This window comes from Halichoerus grypus, chromosome 2 (assembly GCF_964656455.1).
Source record: "Halichoerus grypus chromosome 2, mHalGry1.hap1.1, whole genome shotgun sequence".
NCBI lineage: Eukaryota > Metazoa > Chordata > Mammalia > Carnivora > Phocidae > Halichoerus > Halichoerus grypus.
In genome coordinates, this window is record NC_135713.1 from 194433954 (window position 1) to 194449471 (window position 15518).

Below are 15518 nucleotides of genomic sequence, written 5' to 3' on the forward strand. Positions count from 1 at the left end.
GAGGAGGTAAGCTAATATATGTGAATTAGAAGTGTCCGTGAAGGGGCGCCTGGGTGGCTCAGTCGTTAAGCATCTGCCTTCAGCTCAGGTCATGATCCCAGGGTCCTGGGATCGAGCCCTACATCGGGTTCCCTGCTCAGCAGGAAGCCTGCTTCTCCCTCTCCCACTCCCCCCTGCTTGTGTTCCCTCTCTCGTTGTCTCTCTCTCTGTCAAATAAATAAATAAAAATCTTAAAAAAAAAAAAGTGTCCATGAAAAACCTCTTGATTTGATAGACAAAGTTCTTAGTGCCAATTCTTGTATATCAGTAATTATCATTGGTATTTTCAGGACCTATTGTTAGGTGGGGAGGAAAGTGCACAGGAGTAACTACGGGATGCTAACTTTCATGTAAGAAAGAAAGGGATATAAAAAAAATACACATGTATCTGCTTACTTGTGCAGAAGAAATGCAGGAAGGATAAACCAGAAGGAAAAGATACTGGTTACCTAAAGCTGGTTGGTGGGAATGGAGAATAGGAAGATATGGGTAATGGAAATGGGGTACCCATTAAGATGAGAGAATGACACTCCTTTGCATGTATTTTTTTGTATAGCTATGACTCTTAGAAACATAGTGATGTTTCACATATCCAAAACATAATTAAAACCAACCAGTATGTTGGGGTGGGGGAAGCCCAAAGTAGAATCCAAACATTCACAAATAAACCTCACTGTATTTCAAGATTTTATGCATTTATTTAGAGTGAGAGAGAGTGCACACACGTGAGCAGGGGCAGGGGCAGAGGGAGAGAGAGAATCCCAAGCAGACTCCATGCTGAGTGTGGAGCCCAATGCAGGGCTCAGCCTCACAACCCTGAGATCATGACCTGAGCCAAAATCAAGAGTTGGACACTTAACCAGCTGAGCCACCCGGGCACCCCAAACCTAACTGTATTTCAAATGAATAACATGACCACACTGAAGAAGGCAGTTTGGAACATCTTGACTGAATACTGTAAGGCTAAAGACAAAAATAACTGTGCCTAAATGCTATATTCTGATTAATAAATGTGTTTCTCGCAGGCGTATGGTTAGCAATTCTGAAAATCCTTCATGTATGTATTAGAATTGATTGGATAAATAAAAATATTGTAAATAGCAACCCCAGGTTTCTCACTGTTGGAGAAAGAAGTTAACAAATGAGGAAAGGGAAATCTAAAGTGAGCCAGGTGGCACTGGATTGAAATCTGAGATATGAGCGTATACTCACAATTTTTAATATGTAAATCTGTATCTGTAGATATTTCAATAAATATATAGAGAGAGATACAGAAATATAGACGAATCTTTATGGTTAGTATATGTATGTGCATTTCCTAGCTCTCTTCACTGAGAGGGCCCCAAATCAAAGACACTTCGATAGCAATAAGCATGCCTACTATTCAGATCTTGTTTTATAAACACCATTCTCCAATAAAAGAAACCAGGGCTCTGAAGAAGTTAGATAATGCCAGGTCTGGGGCAGGGTAAATATAAGAGGAGCCTGGGGCATCTTGTGGTACCAGAAAGCAAGAAAGTGCCTTTAAAAAGATGGGGGGCTTCTTGAAAGAACACAGATACCAACCTGAAGAAAATCCTAATGACCGAAGCTGGAACAAAGTGAGCAACAAAATATAGTATTGGATATAACCAGTGGAATAAAATAAGTCCATATTTATTAAATCACTCAAGTAAATAAATGGGGGCAAAGGGATAGCTCTTTCTTCCAGTAGAATTCTAATAGTAAAGGTAGAAGGAAAGAGGGAGGAAATAGAACATCACTCTCAGGCAAACACTACATGATAATTGTTGCAGACAAGATCCACTGATGGATACTAAAGTCAGTGGGCAAAAGTTTGAGGAGAAACAGGATTTGCATTGTCTCAGTGTCTCCCCCAAGATATTTATTAACTACCAAGGGAAAGAGAGTAACTTTATAGTAGAGAAATCTGGCAGAAACCTTTACTTTAACCAAAGTGATCAAGGTCAGCGTCGTCAGTAACAAGACATATCAACATCGTGGGCCCCATGATATGATCTACCCTAGACACATCTCATGTGTCCTATGAGAAGGACACAACATTGTTTTTGTGGTATTCTTGCCCAGAAATCTCAGTTGGATTATGAGGAAAACATCAGACAAACTCAAATTGACATTCACCAGAATAATTGATCAGTACTCTTCACAAGTGTCAAGGTCATGACAAACAAAGACGGAGGAGCTCCTACAGACTACGGGAGTCTGAGGAGAAATAACAACTAAATGCAATACAGGGACCTGGATAGAATCGTGGAACAGAAAAAGGACATTAGTGGAAAACTGGTGAAATTTGAATAATGCCTTTAGTTAATAATATATTGTGCCAGTGTTATTTCCTAGTTTTGATAATTATGCTATGGTTACATAAGATATTAATAAAAAGAGAAGCTGGGTGAGGGATATACAGAAACTCTGTGTACTACTTTTGCAACATTTCTGTAAGTCTAAAATTAGTTCAAAATAAAAAGTTAAAAAATAAATAAAAGTCCTACTGCCAAAAAAAAAAAAAAAAGATCTACAAGCTGGAAAATTACTGAGGCAGAACCCAAGTCTGGAAGCTATTCTTAGCTTCCAGCCCCAGGGTAAAGATTAGAGTCAGAGTTGAGGGACAGGGAAAGGCAAGAAAAGGTCGTTATTCATACTAAACCTCCAGGTCCCTGGAAATATTAGAAGCCACACTAAAGTGTTGGAAGCAATGTGCTGAGCAAGAAGTCAGGTGGGGATGAGGGAATTCAAGGAGTGATGAAAAGGAGACATGGAATAAGAATATGAGAGCAGACCTGAAGGGAGGGTGTTTGCAACATTAGAATTTAAATGGTACAAATGCCAGTCATTATGTAAATCAAGTTTTTATTTCCAAATGAATTCCACATAGAGCTGTCCTCTTCTTTATGTGAGATTAGCTTAATCCTGTCACAGATTATTCATTTGAAGTAGAAAAGAGTCTTTGGAGAGTGAAGGCCTGGGGTTTTTAACATGAGCCTGACAGATTTGCTGCCACTCAGTCATTTGGCCCTTTGATGAGGATTATACTTCATCTTATGATTTCTTCTATACAGCACTAAATCAAAGTTTTTTATTTTTATTTTATTTTTTTTAAAGATTTTTTTTTTTTTTAAGTAATCTCTACACCCAAGGTGGGGCTTAAACCCACAACCCCAAGCTCGAGTCGCATATTCCACAGACTGAGCCAGCCAAGGGCCCCAAATCAAAGTTTCTTATACCCAAAGCTATACTGACCTCCAGTCTTTTCTTTTGTCTATATAGCCTGCAAACCTGCTTTTTTCTTTCTTCCCTCATAGGAGTAATTTAAAATTTACTTTCTATCAGGGCATCTGGGTGGCTCAGTCAGTTAAGTGTCCTACTCTTGATTTCGGCTCAGGTCCTGATCTCAGGGTCATGAGATCAAGCCCCACGTCAGACTCTGTGCTGAGTGTGGAACCTGTTTAAGATTCTCCCTCTCCCTCTGCCCCTCCCCTCCTCTCCCTCTCTAAAAAATAAATTAATAAAATTTACTCACTGTCTTTCCCAAAGAATTAATATAATTCTGGTCATATCAGACATATTTTGGCTAGAATTATTTTAATAAAAAGTCTAGGGATTTAACGTAAGACAAACTTGAAATGGAGAGAAATTATGCATAGTTGAAAATGAAATTTCAACAAATCCTCATGAGAGACAAGAATTCAAGGAGAAAGGTTCTACCTGTTGATTTTATTTATTTTTTTTTTTTAAAGATTTTATTTATTTATTTGAGAGAGAGAATGAGAGAGAGAGAGCATGAGAGGGGAGGGTCAGAGGGAGAAGCAGACTCCCTGCCGAGCAGGGAGCCAGATGCGGGACTCGATCCGGGACTCCAGGATCATGACCTGAGCCGAAGGCAGTCGCTTAACCAACTGAGCCACCCAGGTGCCCTCTACCTGTTGATTTTAGGGGTAGACAAGAATTCAAGGAGAAAGGTTTTACCAGCTGATTTTGGGGGTAGACTAATTCTGAATCATTTCCAAGAAGTTGGAATGATAGTGACTGAATATAGGTGGCCGTGATAACTTTCTCAAGGCTGCCGGGAAAAATCTAATACCACTGAACACTGGTACAATGAGAGACTGAAGAAAAAAAAAAACTACATTAGCAGACTTGTTTCCTATTTGTATATGTAGGGAAAGTTGTAGATGATGTCAATAGACAATTTAGAGGAAGTACCAAATAGGTTTGACAAATGTACCTGTGTTTGTTCGTTACTATGTGTGCATGTTCTATGTACACATGCTACATGACTGCTTTGAAATGTCTAGTAAATAACCTATTTTTAGCCACAGTGCAAATTTCGTGAAAATGTTGAATGGTCTTTCTGCCTGAATTCTGCAGAGCAATCAAGACTTTATATTTGGAATGCTAAAGAAATATTTTAAACTAAAAGAAAGAAAGGTAGCCACAGAAGGGGTAACTTTAGCAATGTCCTTTGTTAGATAAAACCTCATTCAGCCAAGAGCACAGATGATTTCCCCCCCACCCCCCTCCCCTAGCACAGATAATTTTTAATAAAATCAGTAAGAAAAACCTCTTCCTAAATTGCTGAATTTTTATCTTCAAACTTCTATCCCATTACTTTAGGCAAAGGGTAGGTTACAGCTGATTTGCTCAGCTGTGCTTCACTTGGACATGTGGAAGCAGTCAAGGTAAAATGTGATGAAAGTTCATATTGATTCAGAGGTTTGCTGTTTGCTTTTTATGAAGTGGATATTTGTATCCATGTGGATATGACCACTGACATTCACTGTTCATTGGGAGGACAGATCAGTTGCCGCCAGGTTTTCTCTTTGGTTCCTTACATTGTGCTCAAGATAGGTAATAAAGCAATGGCCAGTCTATCTAAAGAAGAGTGGAGATTTTTTAAATATAACTTCTCATTTCCAATTCCATATTGTGCTCACATATCATTGCTTCACTCACAAGCAATTCCTATCCTCAGTTTTCTATGGATAGTAACATTTCCAGTATTAAATTTCTCTGTGTGCTTAATGAGAAGGATTTCAGGTTTTAAAAAAAAAATGTTTAAAAAAAAAAGTGACATTTCTAGTATTTGTTAAAGAGCAAGAATGACCATACCTATAGATTAGGAGTCTTTTCAAAATAGAACACTTTAGTGGATGACTGTTCTCTGAGAGATGACAGAAAAGCTGGAGTCCCAGTAGTATATCTATGAATGCTCCTAGGGTAATTTTCACCTGCCTAAAGGCACAAAGCGATGATGATAATGATGGAGAGGAAGAGGAGGAGAAGGGGAAGGCAATGAGGATGATGATGATGGCAACATCAGCTGACATCACTGTGCACCTTCTTTGTGCTGAGCACCATGCCAAGTACTTTCCATACATTCAAGCTGAATCTCCCCTGCCAATTTCATGTTATCTCCTCAGTCACTTCACTTTTGTGAGTACTGAGTCAGCAGAGTGCTATAGATTAAAATCACCCTCTGCACTTACCCTTGAGGCAAAGAGAACAACCAGAAGGAATGAGCTCTGTGCAAATTCAAACAAACAAACAAACAAAAAACCCAGAGGTTAAAACCAGGTTCCAGCCAGACAGCCCAGATGGATGGATGATATTAAGACTCACACATTTTCCAAGTTCTTTGAATTTAAGACCGGCAGCTAACAAAAATCTCAGTCGTTTCCTTTTTCCTGTCATGTAATTCTGGTTGTGTCTGGGTGCTAGAAAATACTAATGATAATTCTTAAATCTGAATTATTTTTTATAAAGCTATTTACAACAACATTAATTTTTAAAAGTAAGGAGTTAATAAGTATATGTGTTTATTGAGATTAACAAGGTTTTTCTGGGATCATTTTATTCCTAATGCTTTATTACAAGATTGGACTTTTTCCTGTACTTTCCATGCTGAATAAATATTAGAGAGATAAATGTAAATCTTTATTCTCAGGCTTGTTTCCTATTTCTTATAATCTAAAACCCAAATTCTGCAAAGGAATCTTATAATCCAAAACTCAATTTGCATTTATAAATTTTAATTGTGAATTATGATATGTGTATACAATAGAAATATTGTATCAAATTTCTGATCTTAGATAAAGCAGGCAGTTTCTGAGATAGCAGCTTTTGTTTTTACTTGAAGAAGTTGAGGAATGGGGAGACGGAAGACAGTGTTAGAGAATGATCATACAGTAACCATGGCTATTGTTCTTGCTCCTGGTAAACCTGTTCGCATTCTCATCTTTCTGTTGTAGGTGGTTGCCTATCACTATTGCCAAGCAGATAATGCCTACACCTGCCTGGTCCCAGAATTTGTCCACAATGTTGCTGCCCTGCTCTGCCGCTCACCTCAGCTGACGGCCTATCGGGAGCAGCTTCTTCGGGAGCCTCACTTACAGAGCATGCTGAGCCTTCGGTCCTGTGTTCAAGACCCCATGGCCTCCTTCCGGAGGGGAGTCCTGGAGCCCCTGGAGAATCTCCACAAAGGTACAGATGGGGTGCACAGAAGGCGAAAGGTGGAAGCTTTGGAGCCCAGGTTCACCTAGAGTGTGCCATAGAAATGATGATTTTTATCACATTGCCAGAGCCAAATGTGCCATAGCTGATGTCCCGTAGGATACAGTTAACAGAGAAAAGATTTTACTTTGAAAAAAATGAAAATTCCTACAGGAACTGCTACTTCTTTCCTTCTTTCTCTCTAAAAATTCTCGTTCTCGCTTTCAAATAGAATACATTTTTCTTGTACTAAAAGTAGTAGAGCTTCTAGTCCTTTCTGTAGAATTCAAAAAATCAGTAAAACCATGGTTCCAACTGCATGTTGTGGAGTTTGTATGGTTAGAAACCTCCTCATCACTGTGTTTGGGGTTTTTTGTTTTTGTTTTTGTTTTTTACTCCACAGTCAGGTAAAATGAAATGGTATCCATGGCTGCCCAACTCTGTGTATGTCTTAAACCTCAGCTTTCCACTAAAAACTATTTAAAAGGTATTTAAGATATTTTTAAGAAATGGGGGGAAACACTAGGTGTTATGCACAAACAATGAATCATGGAACACTACATCAAAAACTAATGATGTAATGTATGGTGATTAACATAACAATAAAAATATTAAAAAATAAAAATAAATAAAATGGAATCCATCTCCCTCTTGTGCTCATGCCCTTCCTCCCTCTTTCCTCTGCAATTCTAGTGTCAGCTGTGGCCTGTGCGCCAGCATCTCCTCCTTCGCCCATGTCTACCCATCCCCTTAACAGTGTTTAGTCCGGGCTGGAAGCCAGAGAAGAGGACTTGAGTGAGCAAGAGGTTCCTGAGCAATTGTGTTTATTCCTGAGAGACTTTTATATCTTTCTTGAAGGTTCTGGAGGTACTCAGTAAGAAAAAGTGACCATAATTTCCTTTCTCTCGGCCACCGTCTTCAGTTACTTCAACCTCCATACTAGTTACTTGGATATCAGAGTTTCTCTTCTCAATTCTGATGACCTCTGTGTACCTCTACTACCTATTAGCTTCTCCGTACCCTGGACTTTTTTAAATCTTGGAATTTCTCCACAGATATTTTAAAGCATATTTTCTGCACGATCAGTCTACATCCTGCTAATATGCCTTCGTGATGTTTTCTCACATCCATCAGTCTCAAATTCCTTCCTGCCGTTGGTACCCCAAAGACCCTTCAGTTGCTCATGGCATCATGTCTATATTACTACCCTTCCTGGTCTTCTCTGGTTTTTTAGTTTAATGCTTCTTTCATATCATAGCACACTTAGAAAATTTTAAAAACTTGGATAGCATACTGAGCTAAAAAATCGCAACTCCTTATAGCTAGGTATAACTGGCCTTGAGGTTACAGCCATGCCAAGCCCCCAGAGCCCTGAGCGCTAAAGAGATTCATTTTTAAACACACCTCTAACCCATTCTTGACATACCTAGTAGGGAAACTCTGCCCCAATCCGTGCAGTCTTGTAGACTTTATGTACTGCTTTCAAATAAAGCTTCATCAAGTATCACTTTCATCACTTAATTTCCCTGTTCAGAAACTTGACTTCCTATTGCTACTGAATTAACTTCCAGCTTCTTAGTCTAGCATATAAGGTACTTGACGGCATGGGTCCAACCCACTTTCCAGCCTCACTATATACTTTTACCTGTATGAACCCTGTGTTTACATGTAAAATACTCACTGGCTCTTAAACACTCACTTCCGTGTTCCTGCCTCCGTACATTTGCTCATTGTTCCATTTCTTGTTATGCCTTCTGCTTACATCTCTATTAGAATATTCTGCCCATCTTTCAATAACCAGCTTAAATGCCACCTCATTCATAAAAGGCCTGCTGATCCCACTGCCACCCTCTAGTAAGATACAGTATTCTTCCAAATTGATATTAGGTGTTTTTTTTTTTTTTTTACAATTTTTAATTTAGGGTACTTAACACATTATTATATGCATGATAAGAATTTAAAATTTTATTACTAACATTTATTGAACTATATGTCAGATACTACAGATATTATACTTTGTACTTTATAAGAATTAGTTATTTCTGTACCTATCCTATCCTTTTGACTAAATTGTATGCTACTGAAGTTAGGAACCTTTTCTCATTCATCTTTTATCCTTCGTATTGGTTACCCCACCTTGAACACAGTAGGCATTTCAGGAAATGAAGTTTAAACAAATAAGTGAACATTGAAATTGCTCACATACTGAGTGCCTTGAAGGAAGGACAGTGATACGAGGATTTACATCTTACAACTTATTCAAGGAGAATATCCAAATGCTTGCAGATCCAGCTCTAGATTTTCAGCCATGACTCACGTGTTTCAGTTTTGCTTCTAGATACGTCTGCTGCTCATGTAGGTCTCCATAAGCAGCTTTAGATATCCTTATTGGTAAATATTATTCTAAGTGAATTTAATTATTCCAACTGATCCCCATGTTCTTACTTTTATTTTTTTTATTTTTTATTTTTTTCTAAAGATTTTATTTATTTATTTGACAGAGAGAGAGACAGCGAGAGCAGGAACACAAGCAGGGGGAGTGGGAGAGGGAGAAGCAGGCTTCCCGCTGAGCAGGGAGCCCGATGCGGGACTCGATCCCAGGACCCCGGGATCATGACCTGAGCCGAAGGCAGACGCTTAACAACTGAGCCACCCAGGCGCCCCCCCATGTTCTTACTTTTAAAACAAAATCCCCATCATGAGCAATAGCTGAAAACACAATTTATAAAATAAATGAAATACTAAAAAATTATTTTATCAACCCATAAGAAGGCAGGAAAGAAAAACAATATTTTTTTTTTTAAATGGAACAAGTGGGGATAAAAGGCACAACTTAGAGACTATAGTCAGTGATATCATAAAAGTGTTATATGGTGACAGATGGTAGCTACACTGGTGGTAAGCATACATAATGTATAGAGAAGTTGGACTATGTCATAAACCTGAAACTAATGTAACATTGTGTGTCAACTATACTCAAATTTTTAAAAAATGTTAATTAAAATTTAAAAAAAAAGCAATATAAGAAAATAAAATGGGTGTTGTGTTAGGCTGCTAAAAAAAGAAGCAGTAAGTTAAGCAGAGAAAGAAAAATACTGTATGATCTCACTTATATGTGGAATCTAAAAAAACTAAAAACAAAAAAAAAACCCAATCTCATAGATACAGTGAACACGTTGATGGTTGCAAGAGGTGGGAGGTGGGGTATGGGAGAAATGGAAGAAAGGGGTCAAAAGATAAAAACTCCCAGTTATAAAATTTGTAAGTCATGGAAATATACAGCATGGTGACTATAGTTAATAATACTGTATTGCATATTTGCAACTTGCTAAGAGAGTAGGTCTTAAAAGTTCTCATCACAAGGAAAGAAAGTTTATAATTTTGTAAGGTGATAGATGTTAACTAGACATGTGGTTTTCATTTCACAGTGTACTATACAAATATCGAATCATTGTGCTGTAGAACTGAACCAAAAACACAAAATCAAATTAAATTTTTTTGAAAAGCGAAATGCTATACTTAAAGTCAGTCATATCAATAATTACATTATTTTAAATGGACTGAGCATTTCTTTTTAAAAAAGGCAGAAACTACCAGATCAAATAAAAAGTGAGACCCAACAGTATGCCATCTACAAGAGGGTTATCTGAATACAAAGACACAGATTGAAAGTGAAAGGATAGAAAAATATATACCATGGAAAAAAAAAAAAGAAAGAAAAATATATACCATGTAACCATGTGGCATAAGAAAGCTGGAGTGGGTATATTAATGTGAGGTAGAGCAGACTTGAAGACCAGAAATGTTACCAGAGGGCCATTTGATAAACATAAAAGGAGACCAATTTCTGGGAAGATAAAATAATCCTACGTGTGTATATACCTAGTAACAGAGGCTCAAATTACATGAATCATTGTCAAATCACTATGTTGTACACCTGAAACAAATACAACATTGTATATCAACTGTACTTCACTACTACATATTTTTTAAAAGAATGAAAAATTTCAAAATAAAGTTTTTTAAGTGAAAAAAATACATAAGTCAAAAACTTATAGAACTAAAGAGATAAATAGGCAAATAATCATAGCTGGAGATTTTAACACCTCTCAATAAGTATTAGAACAAGCAGATAAAAACCAAATGTGTAGATTTCAATGACACTGTCAGCCAACTTGATCCACTCAAATTTATAGACTACTACCCAATAACTGCAGAATATATATTCTTCTCAAGTACACAAGGACCATACTCTGGGCCATAAAACCAAGTCTGAAGGTTTCAAAATACTAAAATCTTATAGAAAATGTTATCTGGGATAATGGAACTAAATGAGAAATCGATACAAATAAAATCCCCAAATATTTAGAAATTTAACAACATACTTCTAAATAACCAATGAGACAAGAAGAAATCACAGAGGAAATGATAAAAGTATCTCAAAATGAATAGTGTAAAATCAATGTCCTAAGTTTCTGATGTAATAAACTAGAAAAAAATTGAGGAAAATAAACCCAGAGTAAGCAGAAAGAAGAGTAAAATCAAGAACAGACATCAATAAATAGAAAAAAAATTAATATTTAAAATGAATAAACCCCTAGCAAGACTGATCAAGAAAATGAGAAAAAAACTCAAATTAACATCAGATATAAAAGGGAGATGGCACTATAGTTCCTATAGACGTTAAAAGAAAAATAAGGGAGGGGCGCCTGGGTGGCTCAGTTGGTTAGGCAGCTGCCTTCGGCTTGGGTCATGATCCTGGGGTCCTGGGATCGAGCCCTGCGTCCAGCTCCCTGCTCTGCGGAGAGCCTGCTTCTCCTTCTCCCTCTGCCTGCCACTCTGCCTACTTGTGCTCTCTATCTCTCTGTCAAATAAATAAATAAAATCTTTAAAAAAAAAAGAAAAGAAAAATAAGGGATTATTATAAGCATCTTTATAACATAAATTCAACAACATAAACTGGACAAATTCTCCAAAAAATACAGCTTACCAAAAGTGACTCAAGGAGAAATAGAAAATCTGAATAGCCCTTACCTATTTAATTTAATTTGTAATTTAAAAGGGAAAAAAATCTTCAACCAAAAAACTCTAGGCTGAGATGTTTTCACTGATGAATTGTTTTCAACATTTAAAGAAGAAATATTTCTGCAAAAACAATAAAATTAAAAAGATGAAGAAATAATATCAATCATACACATATGTCTTCAGAAACTAGAGGAGAAGGGAACATTTCTCAACTTGTTTTATTAGACAAGTGTTACACTGAAAACAAAATATGGTAAGGATCTCGTAAGAAAAGAAAATTACAGATCAGTATTCCTCATGAACATAATAGCAAAATCCTGAAAAAACTAAGAGCAAATCAATTAGTCCTACTCGATCAGGAATGCAATGTTAGTTTTTTTATTTTATTTTATTTTATTATGTTATATTAGTCACCATAAAATACATCATTAGTTTTTGATGTAGTGATCCATGATTCATTGTTTTCGTATAACACCCAGTGCTCCATGCAGTGCGTTACCTCCTTAATACCCATCACCGGGCTAGCCCATTCCCCCACCCCCCTCCCCTCTAAATCCCTCAGTTTCTCGGAGTCCATAGTCTCTCATGGTTCGTCTCCCCCTCTGATTTCCCCCCCTTCATTTTTCCCTTCCTTCTCCTAATGTCCTCCATGCTATTCCTTATGTTCCACAAATAAGTGAAACCATATGATAATTGACTTTCTCTGCTTGACTTATTTCACTTAGCATAATCTCCTCCAGTCCCAAAAGATGGGTATTCATCCTTTTTGATGGCTGGGTAATATTCCATTGTATATTCGGACCACATCTTCTTTATCCATTCATCTGTTGAAGGGCATTTGAAAGTTTATCAGGGTAATTCATCATATTAACAGAATAAATGAGAAAATCTATATGTCTTTATATAAATATATATTTATGTAAAATTTTGCATACATAATCTTCTCAATAAATGCAGTAAAGCATTTGACCAAATATTACAATTAACAATAAAAACTTTCTGCAAACTAGGAATAGAAGAAAACTTAGTCTAATAAAGGAAAACTCCAAAAAATACACAGCTAACAATGAAATGTTAAATATTTTCCCCCTAATATCAGGAATAAGACAAGAATGTTTCCTCACTCACACCACTTATATTAAATATTCAACATTCCACTGGTAGTCCAAACTACCACAAGAAGAAAGCAAACAAGCAAATAGTAAAGATTGAAAAGGAAGAAATAAAACTGTCTTTATTTGTAGATTATGTACCTAAAACACTCTCAGGAATCTACAAAAGAAAAAATCCTACTAGAACTATAAATATAGAACTCCAGGCTATAAGGCCAAAATGCATAGATCTATTGTATTTTTATACTTGCAGAAAACAATTGAAAACTGAAACTTAAAAAGTAGTGTGGCAGGTTTGTTTTTTTTTTTTTAAGTTTTTTTGTTTATTTAAGTAATCTCTATACCCAACGTGGGCCTCGAACTCACAACCCTGAGATCAAGAGTCACACACTCCTCCAGCTGAGCCAGCCAGGTGCCCCGGTAGTGTGGCAGTTTTAAAAGATGGCTGTAAAGTCTTTGGCATTCCTCCTACCCAGAGTTGGGGGTCTCTGTCTCCTCCTCTTGAATCTTAGTAGGCTTGTGACTGCTTCAACCAGTAGACTACCATACAGAGATGGTATGGACATCTTGAGGCTAGGTCATAAATGTCCGTGCAGTTTCCATCTTGTTCACTGACACACTTGCTTTTGGAGGATTGCATTGTCACGTAAAAAGTAAAGAAGTACAAACCAACGTAAGTGTTCCAGTTGACTGCCCTGACATTGGAGTTTTTGTTCCAGATGATTTCAGCACAGCCATTTAACCCCTACCTGTCTGATCCAGCAGTAGATAACTGGAACAAACAATATTTTATGTAGCATCAAAATACTTAAGAAAAAAATTTAACAAAAGATGTATAAGACCTCCACAGTGAAAGCTACAAAACATTGCAGAGTGAAATTAAAAAACTTAGTAAATGGAAAAAATACACCATGTTTGTAGATTAGAATTTTTCGCCAAACTGGTCTGTAGATTCAACATAATCCTAATGAACAGAAGATTAAGACACTTCACAAAAGAAGACACACAAGTGTGCCTACAAGCACATGAAAAAGTGTTTAACATTATTAGTCATCAGGAAAATGCAAATTAAAATCAAATGAGACACCAATTTACTCCCACTAGAATAGTTAAAATTTTTCAGGTCGAACATCAAATGTCAGTGACAGTGATAAGCAACTGGAGCTCTCACACATTGCTGTGGGAGTATAAAGTGGTACAACTACTTTGGAAAACTATTTGGCAGTTCCTTATAAAGTTAAAATATAAATCTCCTTTATGACCAAGAAATTCTATGCCTATGTATTTACCCAAAAGAAATGAAAACATATGTCTACAAAAAGACTTGTACAAGAATGTTCATAGCAGCTTTATTCATAGTAGTTAAAAACTGGATAGAACCCAAATGTCCATCAACAGAAGAATGGATAAACAAATTGTAGTATATTCACTCAATGGAATACTTCATAATATTAAAAAGAAATAAACTAATAATATGCTCAACAAAGTAGATGAATCTCAAAATGATGTTAAGCAAAAGAAGCAAATGTATATAGTCTATGGTGATAGAAGAGTGATTGCCTATTGACGATTGGGAGGGAATCTAAGAGAACCTTCTGGAATGATGGAAATGTTTTATATTTTGATTGGGATGTTAGTTACGTGAGTATATATACATATTTGTCAAAACTGATCAAAGTGTACAGTTAAGATCTTCACAATTAACTAAATAAATTTTATTGCAATAATTTTTAAGATAGAGAATTTTTAAAAGTAGCTGAAACTTTCTTTCCAGGAAAGTTCAGTGGAAAACATTTTCAGTTTAGATACAGAAGCTAGATTGCAAATTGTACATTTTTCTTTTAAAAAATGAAAGTCATGGGGTGCCTAGGTGGCTTAGTCATTAAGCGTCTGCCTTCAGCTCAGGTCGTGATCCCAGGGCCTGGGATTGAGCCTGCATTGGGTTCCCTGCTCAGTGGGGAGTCTGCTTCTCCCTCTCCCCCTGCTCGTGCTCTTTCTCTCTCTCTCTTTTTCTCTCTCTCTCTCACTTGCTAACTCTCAAATAAATAAAATCTTTTTTTAAAAAATGAAAGTCTATATTTTCAAAATACTTAAAGGTTCTACAAGTGTGATGGCTAAAACATATACAGGGATGCCTGGGTGGCTCAGTTGTTTCAGCATCCGACTCCTGATTTCGGCTCAGGTCATGATATCAGGGTCATAAAATCGAGCCCTGCATCGGGCTCTGCACACTGGGCGTGGAGCCATCTTAAGATTCTCTCTCCCTCTGCCCTACTCTGCGCATGCATGTGCATGCTCTCGCTCGAAAAAAAATTTTTTTAAAATAATAAAACACATACATACAAAACAAATGAAAAAGTTTTGACGTTTCCTGGTGAGCTTTTGCTTCAGCCACCAATATGCAATGAAAGGAGATACTAATTTGTTACCACAACTAAAAGGAAGATAATTCACATGTACAGCTTTTCTGAACAAAATGTTGTCTGATATGAGCCTTGCTTTCACTTTTGATAATTCTTTTTTTTTTTTTCACTTTTGATAATTCTTATACAGTATACTAGTAAAATCCCATGCAGTAGGTTTTAGTTATGACTATAGTACTAGCTACCATCTCTTCTCTTGCAGTCTCTGTAATTCTTATTTCTCTCAGGGGCAGAGTGTCAGAATGGGGCTGCTAATAAGCAAGTCAGTTCCAGCATTTAAGTGTACATATAAGCGAGGGCAGTAGGGAATCCCTGGTGAATACAGTTTTACAAGGGAATAAAAACAAAGGTTAGAGGGCTTAGAAACTTTTCCAGGGACTTGTCAGCTAGAACAATGCTCCTAAGCACC

The 15518-nt window shown here is 36.8% G+C and overlaps 1 protein-coding gene across 11 annotated transcripts in view; it reads left to right on the forward strand.

Moving 5' to 3' along the window:
* Nucleotides 1-15518, forward strand: part of TANC2 (tetratricopeptide repeat, ankyrin repeat and coiled-coil containing 2) — a 360622-nt gene that overhangs the window by 273790 nt on the left and 71314 nt on the right. For all 11 annotated transcript variants that reach the window (XM_036116207.2, XM_036116210.2, XM_036116204.2 and 8 more), the window contains one exon: nt 6309-6540. In XM_036116207.2, coding sequence (XP_035972100.1) covers nt 6309-6540 — 232 coding nt within the window. The remainder of the gene's footprint in view (nt 1-6308; nt 6541-15518) is intronic.